The sequence below is a fragment of the Calidris pugnax genome, unplaced genomic scaffold (genome assembly GCF_001431845.1).
Source record: "Calidris pugnax isolate Ruff unplaced genomic scaffold, ASM143184v1 scaffold38, whole genome shotgun sequence".
NCBI classification, from domain to species: Eukaryota; Metazoa; Chordata; class Aves; order Charadriiformes; family Scolopacidae; genus Calidris; species Calidris pugnax.
The window spans coordinates 6,716,855-6,740,187 of record NW_015090995.1 but is presented as its reverse complement, the minus strand read 5'-3'; the positions used below and the strand labels follow the sequence as shown (position 1 = coordinate 6,740,187).

At 38.4% G+C, this 23,333-nt stretch overlaps 1 protein-coding gene across 1 annotated transcript in view; it reads right to left on the bottom strand.

Moving 5' to 3' along the window:
* Positions 1-23,333, bottom strand: part of AFF2 (AF4/FMR2 family member 2) — a 341,823-nt gene that overhangs the window by 228,470 nt on the left and 90,020 nt on the right. Inside the window, exon 4 of the mRNA XM_014954912.1 lies at positions 18,668-19,558. Coding sequence (XP_014810398.1) covers positions 18,668-19,558 — 891 coding nt within the window. The remainder of the gene's footprint in view (positions 1-18,667; positions 19,559-23,333) is intronic.

The following is a 23,333-nucleotide window of genomic DNA, read 5'->3' as shown; positions in this document are numbered from 1 at the left end:
ACTCCTCACCTACACTGATCCACGAGTAACATTCCTCCCTCCAACAACCAACAAACTACATTCCGGACTCGTACCACCCCTGGCAAACATTTTGGTGGCATGACGTCAGGGTTTTGAGAGCTGCAGTATCAGCATTCAACAAATCAGGTTTTCCAGTGTCCATTTATTGAAGTCACTCCATATTGTTGCTGACTGATTCATATTTATAATGATAAAAGATTTGCATTAACATCTAGCCCTCTACAAAGGGTTTATTACCGAAATGCCAATTCAACCATAGCTATAATGACCCTATTTTATAATGCACACATTTCAGGCACTTTTGCAAATGGTTTAAAAAAATGGAGCAGTTAAATTATGCTGCTAACATAATATGAATGTGTCATCACACCCTATCAAGCAATTTCATATCAAACAATGATGTGATATGGAATTTTGCTGTTACGATACAAAAGAAGGAGTCAGAGAAAAAAGTGCAGTACTAGAACAATGATGCCCTACACCACCTTACATTGATTAACCTGGAGTATCTTTCAGTTATGAGAAAGTATAACAGACAGATGAAAGGTAAAGACAGACTGACATCTGATTTGTTCTCTTTTCCTTTGGCTTGTAAATATTAAATGGAGGGTCCCAAATTTACCATGTGATTTGAACCAGAAAAACTGCTGTGTGAAACAACAGATATTTCAACCCTAAGGAAGCTTTATTTTCAAACTCTGAGTCTTCAGGCTTTTCATCATCATATTTCTGTATGCATTATACCATTAACAATGCAATATACAAAAAGGACAAAATGTCAGCCCTCGATGGAAATGAACTCACCACCCTTCAACATTCAACAATCAGACCTTTCTTAATTTAAATGTGTTAGATCATCAGTCTATTATTCCTCCAGCTTTTTATAATGATTTCTAGCACTGGCCAGACATTGCACACCTGGCTGGAAAATGTGTCTTTTTAAACAATGCAAGAACTAACCAATATGTAAACCCAATAATTAAATTACATTTAGCCACTGGCCATTGTTATTCCGTACTACTTTCCCACTGAGGGAGCTGTAGTGATCCGATTTAAACAGCAATCTAGCAGAACACTTTTCATTGCCCATGATTGTTGTGCGGAGTAAATTGGCTCACATCAGATTTGACTCTAATTTGGGTTTTAGAACAGTTAATTTGAACTTAAGCACCTACGGAAGGGCTGTTAACAAGAGGTGCCTGCACTGAAATTCTTCTCATAGCTGTGCTGTTTAAATCCAGCAACAAGATTTCCTTATAGATCGTATATGCTTTCTAGCGTGCCACTTGCAATGTTATGCATGGCAGAAAACAACTTAGCAGATATTTAACAATGTCAAAGAAAAATAACATGGCTACACACAATGGATTCCTGCTTTATGCACGCCAAACAGAAGTAAATACATTTATTTTCAAAAATGTAGCTACCCCATAACTTAATCATCCCAAGATTAAATGTACCCTAGTCCTTTATTGTGGTATGTTCGTGTTTTAGCAAAGCATGTAGGGTCAAATTCTGCCCACTCATAATTTACCAAGAGATCCATGGAAATATCTAAAGACTGAATTTCATCATCATTAGCTATTACATTAATAGCACTAATGTCTTAAATCTTAATATTCTGGCTCATTAGCTTTGCTAAAAGACTATTAATATAAAAGGTGTACTTTAGCCAATCAACAGAATTTATAAAGACTTGTGTTTTGTTTTAAAACATTGTCTCTCTTGCGATATTAGTGGTTAGCACAGACACTAAATCATAATAATTATTTAATTAATAATGATAATATCATCTAACAGTGTAAGATCTGCTATCACTTTGGCTCAGACAGAGCTTAACTTAATTTTACTTTATCATATATCAAGCCTGTTATCCCTATATAGTTGGTTGATGAATTGTTCATGTCGCCCTCCCCTTCCCCCCCCAAAAGTACAACAAATTTAGAATGGGCCAAAGGGAATCTGTGGGTTTGCTGGTTTGGGATTTGATTGTTTTCAAACATACAACAAGAAACAAGCTGTTCTAAGAAAGGCTCAGAAATTGGTCTTTTAAGTAACAACGCTGCCTACAGAAAACAAAATGGAAAGTGGACAGAACGTATCTCAACAGCCAAGATACTCCAGCAGTCAAAGGCAGACTCCCGGTATTTTGGCATCTCATTAAAAGTCTCCTACTATCTCCGGTGCCTAAACACGATTCCAAACAAGTGGCACAGCACAGACTGCTAAGCAGAAATCACACAGACTATTAGAAAGGAGAGCCCATTGTTACAATGCTAAAGAGATGTAAGGAAGTTCAGCTCATTGATACACAGTAAACCAGAGATGGTACCTACACTCTAAACCCAAATGTAAATTTTGTATGGATATATACAGAAAACACCATTGATTCTGACAGAACTGAGTGAAATCTGCAAATGCCTTTTTGAGAAGATTCTGGCTACAAAGTCAAGCATCATTACAGCATCAATTACAGACACTGCCGTGGCTCCAAACTCCGCTTGAGCAGTTTGGGGGGGGGTTGGTGTGGGGGGGCTGTTTTCTGTTGTTGTGTTAAGAATAAAGAATCAAAATGTGCCCCAAGTTGTACTTGATTGGGAGTAGAAATGCATTTAAGAAATACTTAATAGATGCATTATTAACTCAATTTTGAATATTACTCTTTTGCATCTTGCATTGAATTATGAACTAAATTTTTAAGTTCAGATGTATTTAAAATAATTAGCAATACCAACATCAACATTTTATTTTACAATCAAATTATGTTCCTTACTGTTTTTCTTGTGTACTTGTTCATTTCCCCCCAGACATAAGTAATGTGTAGACAGATACATTGTTTATTTACGACCCCAGTGACAGTTAATGTGGCATATGTGCCTACAATGTTTGACAGATAAAATGAGTTATTTACAGAAGCTGGGTTTATTATGTATGAATACTAAAGCAGCTATAGTATTTGGAAACTTCTCCATTTATTTTCCCAAGAGCTTGTTTCAGGGAAAGTTGTGGTGTTTTGAAGTGCTACATAAAAGGATAGCACAAATACCGTGTCCAGTCCAATCTATAATGCAGTCATCATCTGTACATGCTAATTGCAGAGTGGTTCTTTCTGAATTTATTTTTACAGGTCTTGATCCAAACACTACTGAAGTCAATGACAAGTTTTCTATAAGCAACAGTGGGTTTGGAATTTGGTCCTTAAAATGTCTGCAGAAAACTAGGTTCATATATGGGTCTCACAGTTTGGCATATTACAGAATAGGTATAGATGTATGAGTGGGGAAAATGGAGAACATTTTTCATCTATTAACCTTAATTATAAAGGGTCAAAAATTGTTTCCATTGAAGCCAAAAATAGAAATTACACTGGTGTGATCCTCCTGGAAAAAATGCATTGATTTTTCCTTTTCACTAAATAAACTAAAAATCTTAGACAACAGATTTTGAAATAATTCCTTATATCTCTTCTACTTAAAGCCGAATGTGCAAGGCTGATGTGGATGTGGGGATTTATTTTATTATTTTTTTTTCCCCAACAGTCTCCTTTACTCCATTTTCTATCCTTGGTTTTGGAATGGTTCAGAACGTTCTCACAAAACACTGCAGACACCGTCGGTGGCAGCGATCGCTGCCGACTGAAGTGGGTCTAAACCTGCTGCCTCCTGCAAACACGTTACGCAAGATGCTGCAGCTTTAAGAGCCCAGTGTCAAAGGTAATCCCTAAGGAGCCTTGCGTAACATCCACATGCAAAAATGCCAGTGTTGGCTTTTCATGGGTTTTTGTTGTTGCTGCTTTGGGGTTTTTTTGGGTTTTTGTTTGTTTCTTGTTTAAAAAAGCAACTCTGTAATTTTCCAAACATCTTTTTTCCCAAAAGCAATCTCAATAGAGCTTTGTGCACATCTTGCTTGATTTTCAAATGGCTTTATACACATCCTATATGGTATATATATTTTATGCACACATAGAAGCGCTTGCTGTAGCTGTACAGGCCTTGAAACTTTTGGAACCCTTTCAAGGAATATTTGTGCTGTTTATTATAGGCAGACCTGAGTTATCTCAGCTTGTGTTTCAGGCTGGGAGAAAAAAAAAAAAGCACAAGCCTGAGCTGAAGCTCTCAGCACAGTTTATTAGCTCAGACACAGAGCTGCAGTAAATGCAGTCCTGTAGGTTTTTTTTTTTTCTCCTTCCACAGAGCACAGAGAAAGCAATCATTCACAAAGGAAAACTCTGTTCCAAAATATCTGCTCTGTTCTTTGCCCAACATGACACTCAATCCAAGGTGAGACTGTGCTACAAGGATGTAGGATTACGATAATCCATATGCAAAGTCCAGCTGTCACCACTGTAAAAATACATGAAAAATGCTGGGAGAACATATATGAATACCTTCTCTTATACACATACACAAATACAGAAGCTTTGGTTCTACACCTTATATAATGTATACCATAATCACCTGAAGGTTTAAGAGCAGCTTTCTAACTCAAAGCTTCCTAACAGAAGATATTGGATTGTTTCTCAGGTACCAAGCACTCACTCACAATGTTCAGGATTTTCTATGCCAACAGAGTACAGGCTGTGCTGCTGTCACAGCCACAGCTATTTGCAACGTGCATCTGATGGTATACAGGAGGAAACTGGAGTTGGGCAGAAGTCTCACGCACAGCTTACCTCTCTTTCAAGTGGATGTATTAGTGATTTGATCTAAAAACACACTATTGCGGTCACTGCTACTCCCTGTAAATGGTGCAGACAGGCCACAGGAAGAGGCTATGACAGTTGAGAAGTCATCCAAGAGAATATCCTCCAGGTTTTCCATTTGTCCAAGGTGGGCACTCCTTCTGGGCAGCCAGAATCCAGCACCCAGCACCCAATGTAACCTGCCTTGCTCTTCCCTTGCACTTTTTCCCTTCTCAGGCCCTTATCTTTCTGTCATGTCCACTAAAGCATGTACTGATGCCTTTACTTTTCTGCCCTTCTACCTAGGGATTGCGACGTCTCCTCCGGTTCCTCAGGCTCACAGCTCTGCTCCCTACACCACGGGCAACAAGTTAAACTTTTCTCTTTCCCTCCTCCGGCTCCCACACCGCAGACCCACACCCTTCCCCACAGCAGGGGAAGCAGTAAGTGCTGGGAGCCATGGGACACCAGCGCTGTGGGCAAAGCTGGTCTTGCTTCATTTTGAGAGGGACTAAGCGTGAAAGTAGCTGTGGGAACAAAGAGGAATTTAAGAAGTAATTGTATGATCCCACTCAGCAAGAGACAAACAAGCAATGCCAGTAAATTTTAGCATTGAACAGAACAGAGCATTCAGCTGAAAACTAATTCCCTTGGGCCTCACTTTTGGAGGGAGGACTAGAAACGACAATTGTTAGTGCCTGTGATATTTGTCTGTATTAGGGCCAAAATCAGAAACCAGATGCGGTGAAGATCTCCACGTGGCTTTATGTCACAGGAGAGGAGGCAACAAAATATGTAATTCCTTTCCACTTTCGTCATGTGTGATCTATTGTGAAACCACAGCACTGTGCCAGGGAAAGCCTTTTCAGCCTCTGTATTGCAAATGTGGATGTAGATCCAAGTGGTCATATGACTGTCTATGTACTGCTTATCTATAATTTTACATCTGGATTTTATACATATGCATACACACGGAGAAAACAAACCAATGCTATCACCGAGAGAAAAACAATCATCTGAGAAGTTCACAAAAGCTCAAATTCACAAACACAGTGCAGAAGTCAACTTTACTTTCAGTACTTTGAAGAACCAGTTACCCACTGAAAGGGAAGTAAGAGGGGATCTGCAAAAACTCCACAAAGAAGAAATAGCCTGGTTCTGGAGAAGCCCAGAGAGAGGCTGCAGCAGTTGGGCAAGTCAGGTAACGCAACCTCGGCACGTTTTAGATGTTCCCTCACGTCCTCTGCCATAGCCTCCTACTGGAGCTCATGCCAGTTCTAGCTGCTCTTGATTAAGTCTCCTGTTTCGCCAACACAAATTACCACATTTTTACTTTTTGCCTTCAGCCTGGGCTTCAAGTCCACTGGCGAAAGCAAACCTGTTTCTCTTTCCATGCCCAGTTGCCTCTGCGCCTCATCTTTGCATGGGACAGCCATGGAGGTACCCCTGCTACACTCCCCTGCCACAGGCTTGGTCTCTGCAGACTTCTCTCTCTCCACCATCACAACAAAATACCACAGGTAATCCTGAAGAGCGCCAAGTAAATACTCTCACCATTATACACAGGTTTGCTATCATAAGGGAGTTATGTTCAAGCAAACTTTTTATTAAGGGCATGCCACAGAGATAGCATCTCTTCTTTCTGCCTCTGGCTGTTGACTTTAAACCTGGAAATCCCACTCAATAAGGATTCCTGACAGCACCAAAGTCCAAGGCAGCTTGCAGTAAAGCACTATATTCTATTGAAATAGTTTAAAGCCCAGCTCACTGCAATCATCATCTTTACTCACCATGCAGTGCCCCATGTTAGCTATTGGGAAAAAGAATGAAATACAGGGCCCTTTACATAGTCAGGATCTCAAGTAAACTTGGCCCTGTTAAAGGACAATCCTTACAATGGTTTATCTGTGCACAGTATTTCCTATGTATTTGACACAAATAGCCTTTTCTTCAGCATAAGCGCTGCATGTCTTTTTATTCCAGCCATTTGTTCTTGAACAAACATATTTATTGTGGCTAATGAAAGGGGAAATCCCTCTCTCTGTTCATGCCTCTGTTCCCTTCTGTCCTTCAGTGACCTGACGTGTGCCTCACCCTAGAAACCAAAATGACTAGAGCAGCCAAGAACATGGAGAATTGTTCTGGGCTTCCACTTCTGAAACCACATGCAAGATTTGTTATGGAAAATCTCCCACGCTAGGCTGTAAAAATCATCTCCCTTTCAACGTGCTTAGTTATGGAAGTTGTCTCCGTAACGTAAAGCCTTTCCCTTCTCAAAGAGCTAGACTTAGGCTAGTCCCTGTAGAGCTGCAGCCTGTGGTGAGGAGAAGGCAGTCTTCTCCACTTTTGCCACCTGTTCCTATAGGTATTTACAGTTCTTATAGTCAAGCTGTAGAAGTCAGTCACCCTTTCTGTAACAGTATGACAGTTAATTTCCTCCCAGGTCACTACCGGTCCTAGCACCAGAGAATTAAGCTGCACCTACATTAGTAAGAAGCACAACACGAGTCAATCCATGGAGAAACAGAGTTGGTGCCAAGAAGCCAGTGAACATACTGTGCACATCTTGGGGGAGAGGAGGCGAGAGAAGAGGCTGCCTGGCACTAGTCTGACTTCTCCTGAGCACCAGAGAGCATCTGGAGCACGTTATGGGCATCCTTCTCTTCTTTTCCTTTCAACCTAAAGAAATTTAGTTCACATATCCTGAGATCACTCCCCAGTGAACCGAAGAGCAGCAACTGGGGAAGATCAGATTTGTTTCCAAAGTGTGCTCCTAAGATAAAACTAAAATGCTAACAGAAACGCAATGGGGAAGATCAGATTTGTTTCCAAAGTGTGCCCCTAAGATAAACTAAAATGCTAACAGAAACACAACCTTTTTTTTCTAGCACATAGCTCTCGTGACCAAGCAAAATCAATAGTAATATGATATTCCTGATTTAGCTAAACATCTGAAATCTGGTTGCTTATCTGAAGTCTTCATTATAGCTAAAACACTACTTCTGAAAGAGTGGGACGAGACTTCTAAGTAAACAGGCCATTTCTCACAAGATCTGATACTTGAGACTAGGGACTTAAAGTATGTAAATTACTAATAAAAGCAGAAAAAATATTATTATCAAAATAAATCAAATATATTCAATATATCAAAGTATATTAAAAACTGTTGCAAACAATTTTCTTGATGAAATGCAGGTGCAGTTACATCTTAATAAAATGTGTTTACGAAACCAGCATTTGCAAATTTTAATTTTTCTTCTCCTCTGAAGAGCAATAACTCTCTATAGCCCTGCTACATTCTACTCTTGCTGCTAGGCCGAAATAAGTCTTATTCAGACTGATCATTTATGGCCCAATTTTGCTTCTTCTATTCAGAATCAGAAAGTCTTAGTCCTCACGAGGAAGCAGGGGGACTACTTGCACAGCAATGCCAACATCAAAGGGTAAAACAGGTGAAACCTGGCTGTGTTTTACAATCTCTTCTACACCCTTAGAGAGGGGTCTGCTTTATTTTGTTTATCTGCAGTACAGCAAATTGGGTATCTTTGTTTTAAGGACGAACTACTCTATCGCTTCATAGAGGGTAAAAAGCAATAGTAGTTGTAAAAAGAAATTTTAGTGGGATTTAAATGTATTTCTTTATAGTCACATGCAGAAACTTTTTGAATGGCAGCCCCACCTCCATCCCACTCTGCACAGTCATTTTCTATTTGGTGGTGGAAGAAATAATTTATGAGAATGAAATGTCAACCGTTGGCACAGACAGTGCATATCTCCTCATTGACTTTTTGTGACTCCACAGACCTTAGGAAACTTCAATGGTGAAGTTTTTCTCTCAGAAATATTGACAAAGCCCTAAATCCCTTATTTCCAAACTTGGATCTGTAAACCATTTGTGGTCCATGACACCACAGTGCGTGGTCCCTGCCTTGAAACTATGTTAAATGGTGACCTTTGTGATCATGGTATTGTGCAGCAAATGATGTGGTTGCTAGGATAATTGCTTTGAATAAAAATTACTCTTTTTAATATTTCCCTAGTTAAATTTGTGCCATATTTCATGTCAATGTGTAACTGCACGTGTTGGCGGGAAGGGAAGATGTTACAATCTCTCCTTCTTCCCAACGCAAAATATACTGTGAAGTTTTACTTCAAAAGGAAGCTGCTTAAGAAAGCTACTTCTGGATGTTCACTCCTGGAGGTTCACAACTAAGCATAATTAAGTGTCACTAGCACATGCTCATAGAAATTATATTATTTTTTAGATGTTTTTAGTTTCTGATAACATGGAAGTTAGGGCTTCGTGGAATCAAAAAGGATTAAACCCCACAAATGTAGGTTACTGACCAGGACTTCATTCAGGGTGAACATCAAGTAATAAAAAACAAATCCTGACTCCTCCAAGTGACCTAAGGATTTTTACAGTTTTCCAAGTTTACAATGGGTACATGTCAGTGTTTTAACATATTTAAGAAAGAATTATCTCAGTGTTTATATTTAAAATACTGGCAAATGTAAATGGGTGCCTGGCTATTTACAAACAGCAGAAGTAATTGCCAGCTTGTCTTGCGGATTTAAGTGTCACAGCTTGCAGCTCAGTGAAATATAACCCAACGAGTTTACACATCTGGGGGATATAACAATGGGAAATTATTCTGAGGAAGCGTGCAAGGGAAAGCAGCATGTATAAACTGAAATATGTTTAGACTGGCAGTATAAATTGGCAGTATTAATCGGGATCGAGGCTTACACCTATGATCACTGACTCCTCTCAGAGATCTTTGCAAATCCAAGCAAAAATAGGCTCATTAGCCTAGAAAGTGAGTGAATCTATACTTACCCTGCATCTCCCTCTCTCTACTCCCCAAACTTTTTCTTTACGCTCAATTGTTATTTTACAAATGGCTACTTGAATAGCAACCATAGAAAAAATTAAAATCAACATCTACCTCCGTCTTATGCTCCCTGGGCTGGATGAACACAAAATCATCCACACCCATGTGACTGTGGGAGATCAACCCTGGGATGCAACTTCAGAACACCTCTTGGAGGTGGTTCCTACGTAGTCTTTGTCATGGAAAAGAATGGTCACTCCCTCCCTAGGAAAATAAATGGGTCCTTCCTACTCTGTGGGCCAACCATGGTCTCTACCCTTAGTTAGGAGTTAAGTATCTACAATGCTACTTTACATATCTCTACTTCCCTTGTGTGTATCAAGAGTAAGAACATATCCATTTGTCCAGTCTCATTTACATACATTTACTAAATTTATGTGATTCTGCTGCTTTCAAAACTCAGCATAAGGGAATGGGAAACAAGCTTTGCAGTGACCCAGCAGGAACTGAAAGGCAAATGTGAATTCTTCTACTCACAACAGGAGACCTGGTGTTGGTACTTGCTACATCATCACGATTTTCAAAGGAGAAATTTTAAAACTTCCTTTGGCCTGAGATGAAACTCTTGGCATTTTTAAACTGTTTTTCTCTTGCTTTATTAGATGACGGAACGATTTAATGTTTCTTTTAAAATGGGAAATGGTATCGCTCGCTCTGCCATAATGAAAGCCTGTTTTAGATTGTTTTATTACACAATTTTTAAATGCATATAGCCATAGCATTTCATAGGAGTGTATTTACATTTACCTTTCTAAAACACACAGTATATTATGTTGCAATTAAAAGCCCACAAACTCAATCTGATATTTCTTCCCTAATTTATTCCCAAGCCAATATGTATTTTAATGTTCCAAACCGTTGCTAATTAACACATGGAAATATTTTAACATGGATTTTGATTAATTCCATTTAACAGTCTAACCAGTGCTAAAACATATGTGGTGTGTCATTTCTTTCTTTTGAGGAAGGCATTGGCATTAAATCTTTCAATCTTCCTGAGCACCAAATGCTAATTTCAGGAAGATTAAATAACAGACTGCAGCTACAGTTTCCTTTCTTTACTTCCCAGAAGGTGAAATGAACATATTTATGTGGGAGGAATTTCTTTACTGCACAAGCCAAAATACAGAAATTACTTTTTTTTTTCCCCCAACATTGCTAATACACTTGCAATCGCCTGCCAACTAAATAACTTTAACCTATATCTGTAGTTCATGGACAGTTGCCAAGTTATATGTTCAACTTTCTTTCACTCTGCTTTTTTTATTAAAGTATTCCCATATGATGTTTTCACCTGCAGCTCCTAAATGCTTTTCCATACTTCAATCAGAGACAACGAGCTTATAGTGGGGTGGCTTTGGCCATAAAGCCGGAAATGCTCATATATAAGACCCTCCTCTGATTTTCACACTTTGAAGGTATGTTATAAATATGATTCATATGGTATTGTTCTAATGGTTTAAAATTTGAGTATAATTCTGCATGTCAAGGAACTAAGCGTACAAAATACCCAGGGATGTATATGTGAATAAGCACCTTATGCATGTAAAAAAGCAAGAACAGAGCACAGGAGGAGGCTGCCTTCTGGATCATGGATTAATTGCTTGCATATCACATACAGCTTTTCACAAGATGGAGTTTGATGAGTTTAAGAACAGTTAAGCACTTCTGCTCTTGCGATTCCCACCAGAAAGCTGATCACACCTAAGTACTGTAGTTCCTCTTTCCCCTATGGTGAGTTGTTTCCCTGTCCTCACTTCCACTGTCCATGACTTCATGGTCAGCGTATTCCTACTCAAAGCTGTCGCAAAGGTTCACTGTATGTTCAGATCACACCTACATCTCCTTCATGTCTACCACACCTCTGTTGCATAAGTAACCTTCCCTTCTTGATTTCTCCCTAAGCCTTATTTTACTTATTGCAATATTCTTTGTAAATCTTCATTCAGCTTGACAATATATGGTACTATCCCTCCTCCTTTACCTTTAATTAGCTGTATTTCAGTCTCAACTTCTACCATAGCATCTGAACAGTGGTTGGTGTTTGGTTTCCTATTACTTCTATAATATCTAATCACACTTTCTGCACCATTCAACTGCCCAGATTCCTGGCATTTGCAAGAGCACATTCCAGTTGTTTCTTACTGATCTACACCTTCCAGAGAAAGCAAAGTCCAATTTTCTACTTGACCACCATTTACATCAGGATTAGAACTTTCTTCTTCAAGTCTACATTTATGCCCACTAATTTTCTTGTATTTTCTTTATACCTCTTCTTATACATTTACCAGGTGTGTACTACATGTAATGTTTTCATCATATTCACTAAATGAGTGGCCCTGGGAGAAAGTCAATTATAGCTACTACCAAAAGTCCGCACTCTTGTTCAAGAAGCAGAGGCTGTCCTGAGAAGCCCCAGATTCAGTCCCAGTGATGATTCACAACAGCTGTCATTGCCCCTGCAAAAATGTGTGCATACTCTCTTGTTTGTACTTTAAAAAACATGCTACTTCTGTGTTCTCAGACAATTTCAAACCTTAAATCCTGTGCTCTCTACAAAGAAAAGAACAGAAGAATTTGTGGAAAAAATATCCAAAAGTTATGACAGGAAAGAGTAGAGAATATATAGGTAGGTTCTTTCAAACTAGCTGTGTTTTACTTTAAAGGTTTACATCAGATAAAACATTATTTAACATAGCTGAGAAGTTTACAAATGAGCAGTCATTCTAACACAGAAGGCCAAACGCTGATATCCAAATACCTTCCAATCCTGCTCTCAGTAAGAAGCACGCATGCTGTTCACTTGAGGGCGGATCACAGCCCAGAGTGAAAACACACATAATAAAAAATTAAATAACTGAAAATAGCATTTTCTCATCTTTTCTTACACGAGCATTCTTTGTTTTACAGTTCACAAAGAATACATTTATTAAAGCAGGTCATGTTCCACAAAAGTATTAACAAATAGTGCAAAGGCTGCAACTTGGTTACACCTGCTGGATGGGTCCTAGAAGAACGCCCTTGTGAGCTGACAGATAAGCAGACTATTAAAATCCAAGAGCATCCTTCTTAATGCATTTGCATCCTAGATAGATGGAAACAAGATGCTGAAAAATTAGCTCTACCAACTCCTGGTCACTATTCAAAAAGTATATTACTAGTCAATGTGAAGATATCACAATACTTAACACTGTCTTGATATGGCTTGTGGTATTTTCCTTAAAGTAATGGAAGGAAGCAGAAAAGATGCAGCTTTAGTTATCGAAAAGCTGCCATGATAATGGTTTTCCATGAGATACCTGAACAATATTCCTCCGTGGGTGAAGACTAAACATTATAACTTCCTTTCCTAGTCAGATGCACCAAAGAATTGAGGACCACTCATCAAAACGAGGAACAAGATTGACAAAGATTTCTGTTTGATTAAAAAACCTCTACAAATTAAATTGGCTATATTAAGTTTGAAAAATACCAGAGTGACTGTCCCATAGTTGTACACCAAATCTATTGGCAGAGCTACAAATACATCCTACAGTCCCACTGCAGCTGTTAAATGATGCCTCTACATCTTTGCTCAAGCAAAACAAATTCTACTGCTCTCCCCAAAGCCTTTGAGGTCATTTCACTTTGTGACATTTCATATGACACCATTTGAGTAACAGCATTTCTTACACTTAACTTGGACCAATAACAAGCCACATACAAGCAGTTACTTCAGCATTGGGATTTTCAAAAAAATTATTAAAAAAAAAATAACTTTTCGAGACACTGTGAGACTGACTCTTCATAAATCGAGGTACTCTAATTTGCACTGAGATTTTTTTTTTTCTTCCTCCCAGCAAAAAAAGATCAGGAGTAACTTACAAAACAAAACCAGAAAAACACTAACAAATGCACAATGGGAAAGAAGCTATCTAACCATTCCTTCCCCAATCCAAATATACACGGACAGCTCTTTTAACCATACCTATTCAACTGACTTAAAGTGCCCTGTTCTGCAGTCTGATGTGGAATGCAAAGTTCCCATTGGTCACAGTGGTTCAAAATCAGGCCCTAAATAGGCTTATTTATGTTTCATTTAAAATAAGCAAGTTGTTCTCTTGCTAGCCCTGCAAAATAGCTTCACTAGCAATTGTCCGAGCAATCGGACAGTAGCCTCAGAAAGGCCACAATAAGAAGTCTTCAGTCGAGTGGTGTCATATGGTCTTCATTTAGAAGTATCACAAGAACATTACTTCTCACAGTATTTACAAATGAAAAACACATGGCTGTAACCTGTAATACTGCAAGAAATACTGCTCTTTGGGTTTGTTTTTGGCCTCAGACTTTTGAAATATGAACCAAGCAAAGGGATTTCAGCTTAATGCGTGATTCAGTCCATTCTTCTTCAGAGCTCGAAGTCTGGGGGACAGCTAAAGCTGCATCTGAAAAAAAGTGATTTGCCCACAACTGTGGTAATGTAGGCACTGTGGTAATGTTGGCAACTAGAGTAGCATGTATACCAAAAAGGGGGTGGTTAATTAAAGACATCTACTTTCCATTTAATTAAAAAAAAGAAACTATTATATTAAACTGGCTTTGGTTCCTATAAAGAGTTTTATAAGTCATATATAAGCCTCCTGCATTTACTATTTAGGTTCAATCAATATGGTTATCTACCTGTCAATTTTTCTTGCTCTTTAATGCAGAAAGAGAGCAGCCTTTTTTATAGCTAGCTCAGAAAGTACTAAGCTGATCAATACATGCAGCGATAACAGAATGATTTGAAACACGTAACAGAAGCTTATCACTTTGCAGTATACTGAACCCGTCAAAATATTTTCCTAGAAGTAAAGAGAAAATAGAAGTTCTCTATTTTTTATTACTTAAGTGGGTGGTGACATAGATGTTGTAGGCCTTTTGGATTTGTTCCTAGCTTTGTATTTTTGGGAAAATTTGTTATATGAGCATTTGCTACTTTGTAGGAACGTGAGGCCAATTTTGCAGTGAGATTTAAAAACTCTGCCTTGCGAATCAAATGTTATCTCAATTGCCCTTGATTTCCCATCCCTAAACATTTATTGGAAATCCATGCATTGTTCTGGAAAACTGCACGTAAGATTTTCTAGAAATGCAACTTCTGATGTTCCCAGAGACCTTAACAACCTTTGCTTTACTCAGTACTCTCAGTAATTTGTGTTTGAGCCCAATCTGAAAAGTACAGGCTTTCTTTCAGCTATCTCCTGCTGAGTTAGTCAATTTGAAATAATTTCTAAGCATCTGATTCCTAGAGGTTTAAATATACATACATGTATAAAGATTCTGGATTTTAATGTAGGAGAGAGAGGATCAGCTGTTCTTGTGTACTCCTACCTCTAATTTTTTTAAGAGATGTGCAGGATTTAACAACACAGGTCTCTTTCAGTGGTAAGTAACAATCATCTCCCACCATATATTTAAGTAGGTGGAATTCTACATAACGCAAAAGCTCTTTGTGATGTCACAGACTTGCCACAGTTTACTAAATGTTAAATGCAAGCTCAAAATTAATATGGAAATGTATGTAACTATGTATATAAATATGGACTAAAGAGATGAGAGTTAATTAGAAAAGACCAGGAAATAATGTTTACAGTTTGAAGTTTTCTATAAATTTTTCTATAAGTTTTGGCTCCAGGGTCATTGTTATCAATTCTGTGTCATGATATCTGGTGCATTTCTGCGTGTCCCCCTGAAGTCACACAATGCCCTTATGGCCTCCCAGTTCTGAAAGGTCTGCTTCACAATTTCTGAATCTCGGAAGCTGGCAAGCCAAGGGGCACTGGGTTTTGCCCAAGGTGCCAAACACTAAGATTTTTTACCTTTACCCTTAGATAAAAATGTTGCAAAGTAAAATGGAGGAGGAAGGTAAAAGAAATCAAACGGATCACAAAACCATAAAGAAATCCTTACAGGATGTAACTAAAAGGCTACAGAGGCTCTCCTCTTCCTCTTTCTCCACCAGATACAGCCACTCACAGCGCAAATGGATCTGAACTAGCTCTGTGTGGGTGAGTCAAGATCTGAAGTCACACAAGAGCATCCCCTCACAGGCAAGGATTAGTCCATGGGTGCAGAAGTGCTGCTAACGCTACACCCTGACCCAGTCTGGTAAGTCTGTAGAAACTTACCATGAATCTCTATAAGCTCAGAAATCACTAAACCACAATGCATTGCACAGTGGAGACATGCCAGCAGCAAGGCATTAACAATGTTGTCCACTCCGGAGGAGCTGAAAGATGGATGGGCATCTCTGAGGGCAGAATTGGGCCCAGCAAACGAGCAAGGATTCTTAGAGCAACACCTCAAGTGACACAAATTATGTTATAAAATTGATCACTTCCTTACACATGGCAGAATGCTTCCAGGGCACTCAACATCCTATTCCATTAAGCCATGATAAATGAGACGGTATTTCCACATCAGTCTCAACTCATCTTTTAAATCTTCTTGTTCAAATATTTGGTTACTTATTCCCCTCGCCCTCCTTAAGATAGTAAAAACTCTCTTTCTCTTTTACAACTTCACACTTCTTAAGAGATGCCATTATTGCAGAACCGTCATCACCTAGGAATTTTATTTCTTCACAGAATTCCTCATCTAGAGCATGCAAAATTTTGAGAGAAATTACTGAAAAATGTTTGGTGTGCAGTCGCTATGTCTACACCCAGAAATCTGAAAAAATGGACTCAAAGACAGAGGAGAGCCATAGAACAAATTACAGAAAAATATCCCCAAAAAAGTAATTCTCCTACTGCTAATTTGAAGAAGATCACCACCACCACCTGGAACAGTGTTAGGATGGAAACCTGTGGAGCAGGAGCAAAATTGTTTCAAGCAGATCACTACAGCTCAAGGTGGCTAGGGAAGGTTCATAAATTGATAAGCACCACCGAAGGATCATAAGCCTCCACATCAATTGTATAAAGATTACAACAGAGCCACTCGCTGCAGTCATTCTGAAAAGGTTATGGGTTTCACAGGTGTGCACTGTCAGTTCTGATTAAGCTTAAACTAAACCAGTTATCTATAACGTTGGATTGGAAGGAGTTTTATTGCTGAACGCAGGGTAAATCAAATTCAGGATACACATCTGTGGAAAAACACACAGGGCCAAAGTTCACAGTCCTGACACAGTCGAAAAAAAATCCAAACCTCCAAACTCAGGAGGAGACTTGCCTGTAAAAGATCCACCACTCTGGCTATTGTCATATGTTCTATGCTATTTGCCACCTTAATGCAGTTTTGAGTTTTCTTTCCCTCTTCAAATTATTGCTCGCTCTTATAACGCAGACTGTTTTAAGATTATTATCTGCATTCATTTCTAAAGTGCCTAGAGTTTACCATTTATTTGATCATAAATGAAATTAATTATGCACCTATACTTTTCACTACACAGGATATAAACTAAAGCAGCTATAGCAACAAATTAAGATGCAATTTTTCATCTGTGTGATTAGGAATCTTTCCAAAAACAACAGTTCACATCAGAGGTTCTTAGAACTACGCAAAAAGACTGTGGGTGAAATCCTGTGCCCAAAAAACATCGCTAACAACCCAGTTGATTTCGACAGTGCCAGGATTTCACTCAAAAATTAAGGAAAGAAAAAATGCATTCTTAATAGTTGATTCAAGTTGCAAAAGGTACATCCTATTCCCAAAAATACTTCATATTAATGCTGCACTTGAAAGTACCTCTATTGACTCGTAGTACTAATAGATGGCAAAAATGAAAAAATGTATTTGCTTTTGCAACATCATTATTTCCTTTGCATGCAATTATTTACTTGCCAAACAATGCTAGCGACAAATCGCAACAGACTATGAAGCCATCTACATCAGCAGATTTTTAACCTAAGGTAAAAATAAACAGAAACATCTGTAAAGTAATCTTGTACAAAGCTACGTTTATTAACAAATACATTTTCTAATAAAACACCATCTGCAAGCAACCCTCAGCTTCCACTTGATATAAATAGGCCTTTTACTGTTTTCAGATGCAGTTCCCAGAAAATTATTCCAAGCTCTACTGCAAAACACATCAGTCTTTGTTGCTGCCTGGAATGTTAATAAATAACATCAAGTTTTTAAATAGTCAAACAAATTATTGGCTTGAAACAATTATTCCAATAGAAAAAACTGACCTTTTGCAATAAAGTGGTTTAAGAATGCATTGCTCCTCATTCCTAGTATAAAAATATTTTGGGGGAAACAGAAAGCTATGAAAAACCCATATTGCAATTCTGCTCATACGTACACTATAAACCTACCTTGCAAAGGTTACTGCTTCAGAGAAACTCAGAATTAGAGAAAAAGTATACAGAGTATAAATAGTTTAGTTGGTATCCTTACTTTACATCTGTGCTTGGAATGGACATGAATATGGACCAACTAAGATGTTCCTCACACAACTGCTGTACTGACCAGCAATACAAAATTCAACAGCTTAAACTGTTGGTAGCAGAGACTGGGACTGAATCCCGATATTAAGAGCTCTTCAGAACGCATAAAAGCTTTAATGGGACACATTTTCATAAGCATTACTCAGAACTTAAGCCACATTAATTCCATTAAAAGCAGTAGGAATTTAGCAAACTCTGCAAATAAACTCCTTGCTGGTAGAACTATTTAGTACCACTGAAATTTGAACACTGCCATTTTTCCTTAGAGATAAAACAGCAATCTTCCTATCAAACTAGCTCCTAACTGAAAATGCAAGAGTGAAAATTGCAGATGAACTGAGATATTAAAGTTCTCTGCCCAGAATTCTAGGTGGTATAAATTTATTACACCCAACAGAAATCTAGCCTTTTCATATGAATCAGAAATAAGCAATGTGAGCATTCCAAACTACGCTTTTTAAACTTCATTAAATATTGCTACTGGGACTATCACAAAAAACTTTGCCAAAAGAGGTCATGCACATTCTAGAAAAAAGGAATGTTTCAGACCATAATTCCAGGAAATGGAACTGCATATTTCCAGAGGAAAATATTCCATGCATGAAATACTCAAGTGGTACGAGAGAGAGAAGATATTTTAAACTACTTACTTCAGTAACAGGAGGAATGTTGAGCTTTGGTACTTTGTTCTTCGAACTAGGTGTGTTCACTTTTCCTTCCAGCAGTGTTCCAAAGGACTGATTTCCATATCCACTCTCAATTTCTATCGGAGGTTTCAGTTCAGGTGAGTCATTGGGTACCTGGTCCTGACCGTCCATAGGCCTGACATATGCTGTAGGCTTCTGCTGGACCATGCTGTTTTTACAGTGAAGTCCTGGTGGGAAATTCTGAGTTGAAAGACCATTGTTCGCAGATAGCAAAGATGTGGAAGGAATTGGAGATCCAGGACCATGTCCTACAAACTCAAGCTCTGTGGGTGACTTCGAATGACTGTTTTCTTTGTAAGTATGTTCTCCAGCTGCTGACTTTGAATGAGTATGCCTCCTCGAATGTGAAGATGCCGCCATAGAATTTGCTTCCTCAGTTCCTCCACTTTTATGCTGCTCGCTCTGACAATTATAGAGATCTTCATACCTGCCCTGTGGCTGGTCATGAGAAGAGCTATGTTTTGTCCGACTCGGCTGACTACTGGATTGGCTTGGCTGGGCCCCACTAGAGTTGTGACCACCACGTGACCAGTCTGTCCTCGACTTCCTGCTGCTCTGGTGACCGTGTAGCAAAGTAGAATTAGATGACAATGAAGAAGGTGGAGGCATCGTGGTCGATGAGTGGCCACTGATCTGATGAGATGGGATCATCCTGTTCCTTGGCTCTGGGAAAAAGTTCTGTTCATTTTTGTCAATGGGTGTCTGTGGGACAGAATTCTTTGGGATTCCTACAAGGTGGCTCTGATTGGAATGGTTGGTTAACAGGTCCTTCATCTCATCATAATTTCCCAATGTGTTCTGGACACGGTTTGCAAGGGCATCACCTTTATTTGTCTAAAATATCAAAAATATAAATAAAGGAAGAGAGTGAGTAAATTCCTGATTACAAAGTTACTGCTCAGAATAGTTGTCTTAGAAGATGGCAAATGTTAGCTGTTTAATGGTGTCATGCTGACATTTAATTTAATTTCAATTACATTTTGCATATGTTATGTAAGAAAAAACTATCAATAACTGTGTTCAAAGAATCTCTTGAAACAGGCTTGCATGAGTAACACTTGTATACTGCTTCCCATTTTCTTAAATATGCTCTCAGAGAAGTGTTTAAATTGCATCAGTTATGGATGTTAGGAGCAAAATAAGCTGGTTTTATGTCAGAGATGTTGGGCTTGTTCATTTCATATCGTGCAAGACATGAACGTGCAATTACTGGCTACTGAGCATTTGAATTGCAATCACACAGTTTATTTAAGTACATTATTGCTCTATCAGCCCCTTGACCCATAGTCCTGCCATAAATAGAAGCTGGGTAGTCTGTAATAAACACATAGCGCCAAACTCTTCACTCCCCTCTAACTCCAATTACTTTTCTATGGAGGGTTCAGTTTGACCTGAGGTATCTACCATCTGAATCCAGAAAAGAAAAAGCTTCTACCCACTCAAATGCTGCAGTATCTTCAAATAAGAGATAATTCAAAAATATTTTCTTACAGAACATAAATAGACATGATTGCCACATTCTTAAGTGTCGGGATTCTTACATTGTCTGCAGGCTGGTTGTATTTGTGAATCATGCTATTCTTTGAATTCCAGTAATTATTAAATAAATACTGACTCATCTGTGTTTCACTGCTATTATATTTTTTCTTTTGAAGCATGAAATGGATTTTTTTGGTCCTTTTTCCTTTCACTTGTAAAAAGCTGGACAAATAAGCTGGAAGCTATAATTAATAGGCAGCTAATTTCCTCTCTCTTCCTGTTCTAACTCACCCCACAGAGACCCAAAGTACCAGTTTTCTTATTGACCTTTATGTTCCATTGAAATGACCAGCGGAGAACTAAAACATGTTATTCCCCATGCTTATTACTTTACAAGACTCAAAGGATAAAAACAAAGCAAAACTATAGTTCCTGGTCAAGCAGTTGGTTAACTTCTCCAGTCTGGAATTAAACGAAGAAGTTGCAGTGTATGTAAGTAGCTCCGGGATACAGCAAACTATACTTTTACTTATCTTTGGGATTTTTTTTCACTCAATACAGCATGTAGTGCCACAGTCCAAACATGCCTTAACTTCAGGCCATAAAGATGGGGAAAGGCAACACTATGAGCTTATGCTTGGTTAGAGAGTGTTGCAGTTCATTCCTCAACCAGGGATCCTACCATGCCACTGATCCCATTTTCCTCAAGTATTAAGCAGAAGTTTTGAGTGATGAAAAAAATCTATGCATGGATTTCTTCTGAAATATCTGCTTATATTACCCACTGCTGAACTAGTCAGGAGATGAGAAGAATATTGCAGAAAGATTTCTTTTCCTTAGTACTGCACATACCATAAAAAATGTTGAAAAAGTAGATAATAAATGCAAATTTCCTTTTGCTCATTCTCAGGGATTGTAACATATATTACCACTGCACTGAGGCAGTGATTTAAAAATTAACTGTTCAATGTGGTTCTCATCTATATACATTTTGCCAGTGCTCCTAACTGACACAGTTAATAATCCCAGTTGTGGAGAATCACGAATCACTTTTATTCACTAAGTCCCTAGGTTGGTCATTTTAGTGGCAAAAATTATATTCTAGCTAAGCCAAGAATAAGCTCTTTGTATATGAACAGTCTCCTTCAACTGAGTTGCACAATGAGCTGTTTGGGCAGCAGCCAAAACCAGGCTCTCTCTGTTCAACCCCCAAATTTAAAACAAGGAGATTCCATTGTGCTTAAGGGCCCAGCAGGAATTATGATGCGAAGTCTAAACACTTGCATACTTGTTCTGTTTCCTCCTTCCCCAAACACTTTAACTCCTTATGGGATAACACATGGGAACATGGGAAACAAGCATCGAAAAAAGCCTGACCACCAACCTTCACCTCTGGTTCAGCTATACTTTCAGGATGCATTTAGCTTACTTTCCAGAATGTAAAAATAAAAAAAAAAAAAAAAAAAGTACTAACAACATATCATCACTTTAACACTTCAACATCACAGCACAGTACATGTGGCTCTTGCCTAAATCCTCACAGAGGGAATCAATATTTTAATTTGAATGTAGAGCTTTTCAATCACTTCTGTGTTGGAGAGATCTGATTCTCTCAACTTACGTTGTTTTACATGTCACAATGATAAATATAACTTAGCTTGACATTAACTCTGGTTTATACAGAATGTTCAAATCCTGGAGATGAAAGACACCATGTGTTAGGTATTATTATTTGTAGTCATTTAGTAGGAGCATTAATAAAAAAATGTATTTCCTAAAAAGCATGGAGATTAATTTAACTTAAACATCCTTAGCCATATTTTAAGTGCACTAAAGCTCATATCCAAAAGTTATTGAAGCCAATGGAAGGATTATTACTGTCTTCAATAGCCTTTGGACCAGACTGCAAAGCAAAAACCACATAGTGAATGTGAGAGGTAATTTGACTTACGCTTATACAAAAGGAGAGCACACACAACTAAGCCCACATTTGTGCATCACATGAACGAGCTCAGTGCAGTGTACTACTGGCATTTAAGACATAAGGCATAATATTAATGTTTTTATTTTATTTCCTCAACAAATTCAGGGCTCTCATGAGAGGTAGAGTATTCTTGACAAGCATAGATACCAGCAAGACAAACCCAAAATCCAGTCACAATTTCTGGTTGCTCTTTGTTACTACCAGACTAGGGACAATTTCTACCTCCACGTTCTGGATAATTGGCTCATTTCTTAAAGGAAAAAGGAATATCTTATTTTCTGAACAGATGTTGAATCACAATTTTGCTGGTATCAAGGAAATGAAGCATTTTCTGAGTATTCTACGACATAAATTATACGTCTGGTTTGTGACTCATGGCTAGTAGCCTTCCCCCTCATTGTAGGCTCTTGTTAATTTAGGAAATGTACACCTTCCTACATTTGCTTCTATTGCTTTCAAAAAAAGATCTGTAATAGAATCCTATTGGAAGACTAATTTGCTAGCTAGCTATTGCATTATAGTTTTACAAAGGAAAGAACTGATGCACTCAAACTTATAGGCCCAATTTACAAGGGTTTTGTGAAAATTTGTATGAAACTTGAGGTTTCATAATTCATTCACTTTTCTCATGCCTCGTAGTTAAACTAACCTCCATGGATTAGAAGCTGAGATCTTTTTTTATGCTAAGCCTGAACAGCATGGAGGGGCTTTACCTGAAAAAGATAAATGATTTAACATTCACCAAAGGCTCCCCGATGGAAATGCTGCCCGTTGGGCTCTCTTTCTCAAATGCAACTTTTCTGAGGCAATTCCTTTGAAAAGTAACAAAAATACTGCCACTGTTTTCCCTAAAATACTCATCTCTTAAACTCTTTACTAATTCAAAACGTAAAAGGTATCAACAATCCAGCAGTAAAATTACAGCTTCGCTCAGGAAAACACTGACATTGTTTTTTCAATATCTGTTGCCATAAAACTGCAGGCTCTTCTCTGATCCCTTCTCTGAAATCAAGCATTAGCAGGTTGCACCAGAGCTTGAGGGCAAGACCTGCAACCCACTTGCGTTAAATGGCAACGGAGCCCTCACTGCCCAACCAGCCCAATAATGCTGGATGTCACCACATTGTCAAAGGTTTTGTTTCCCCA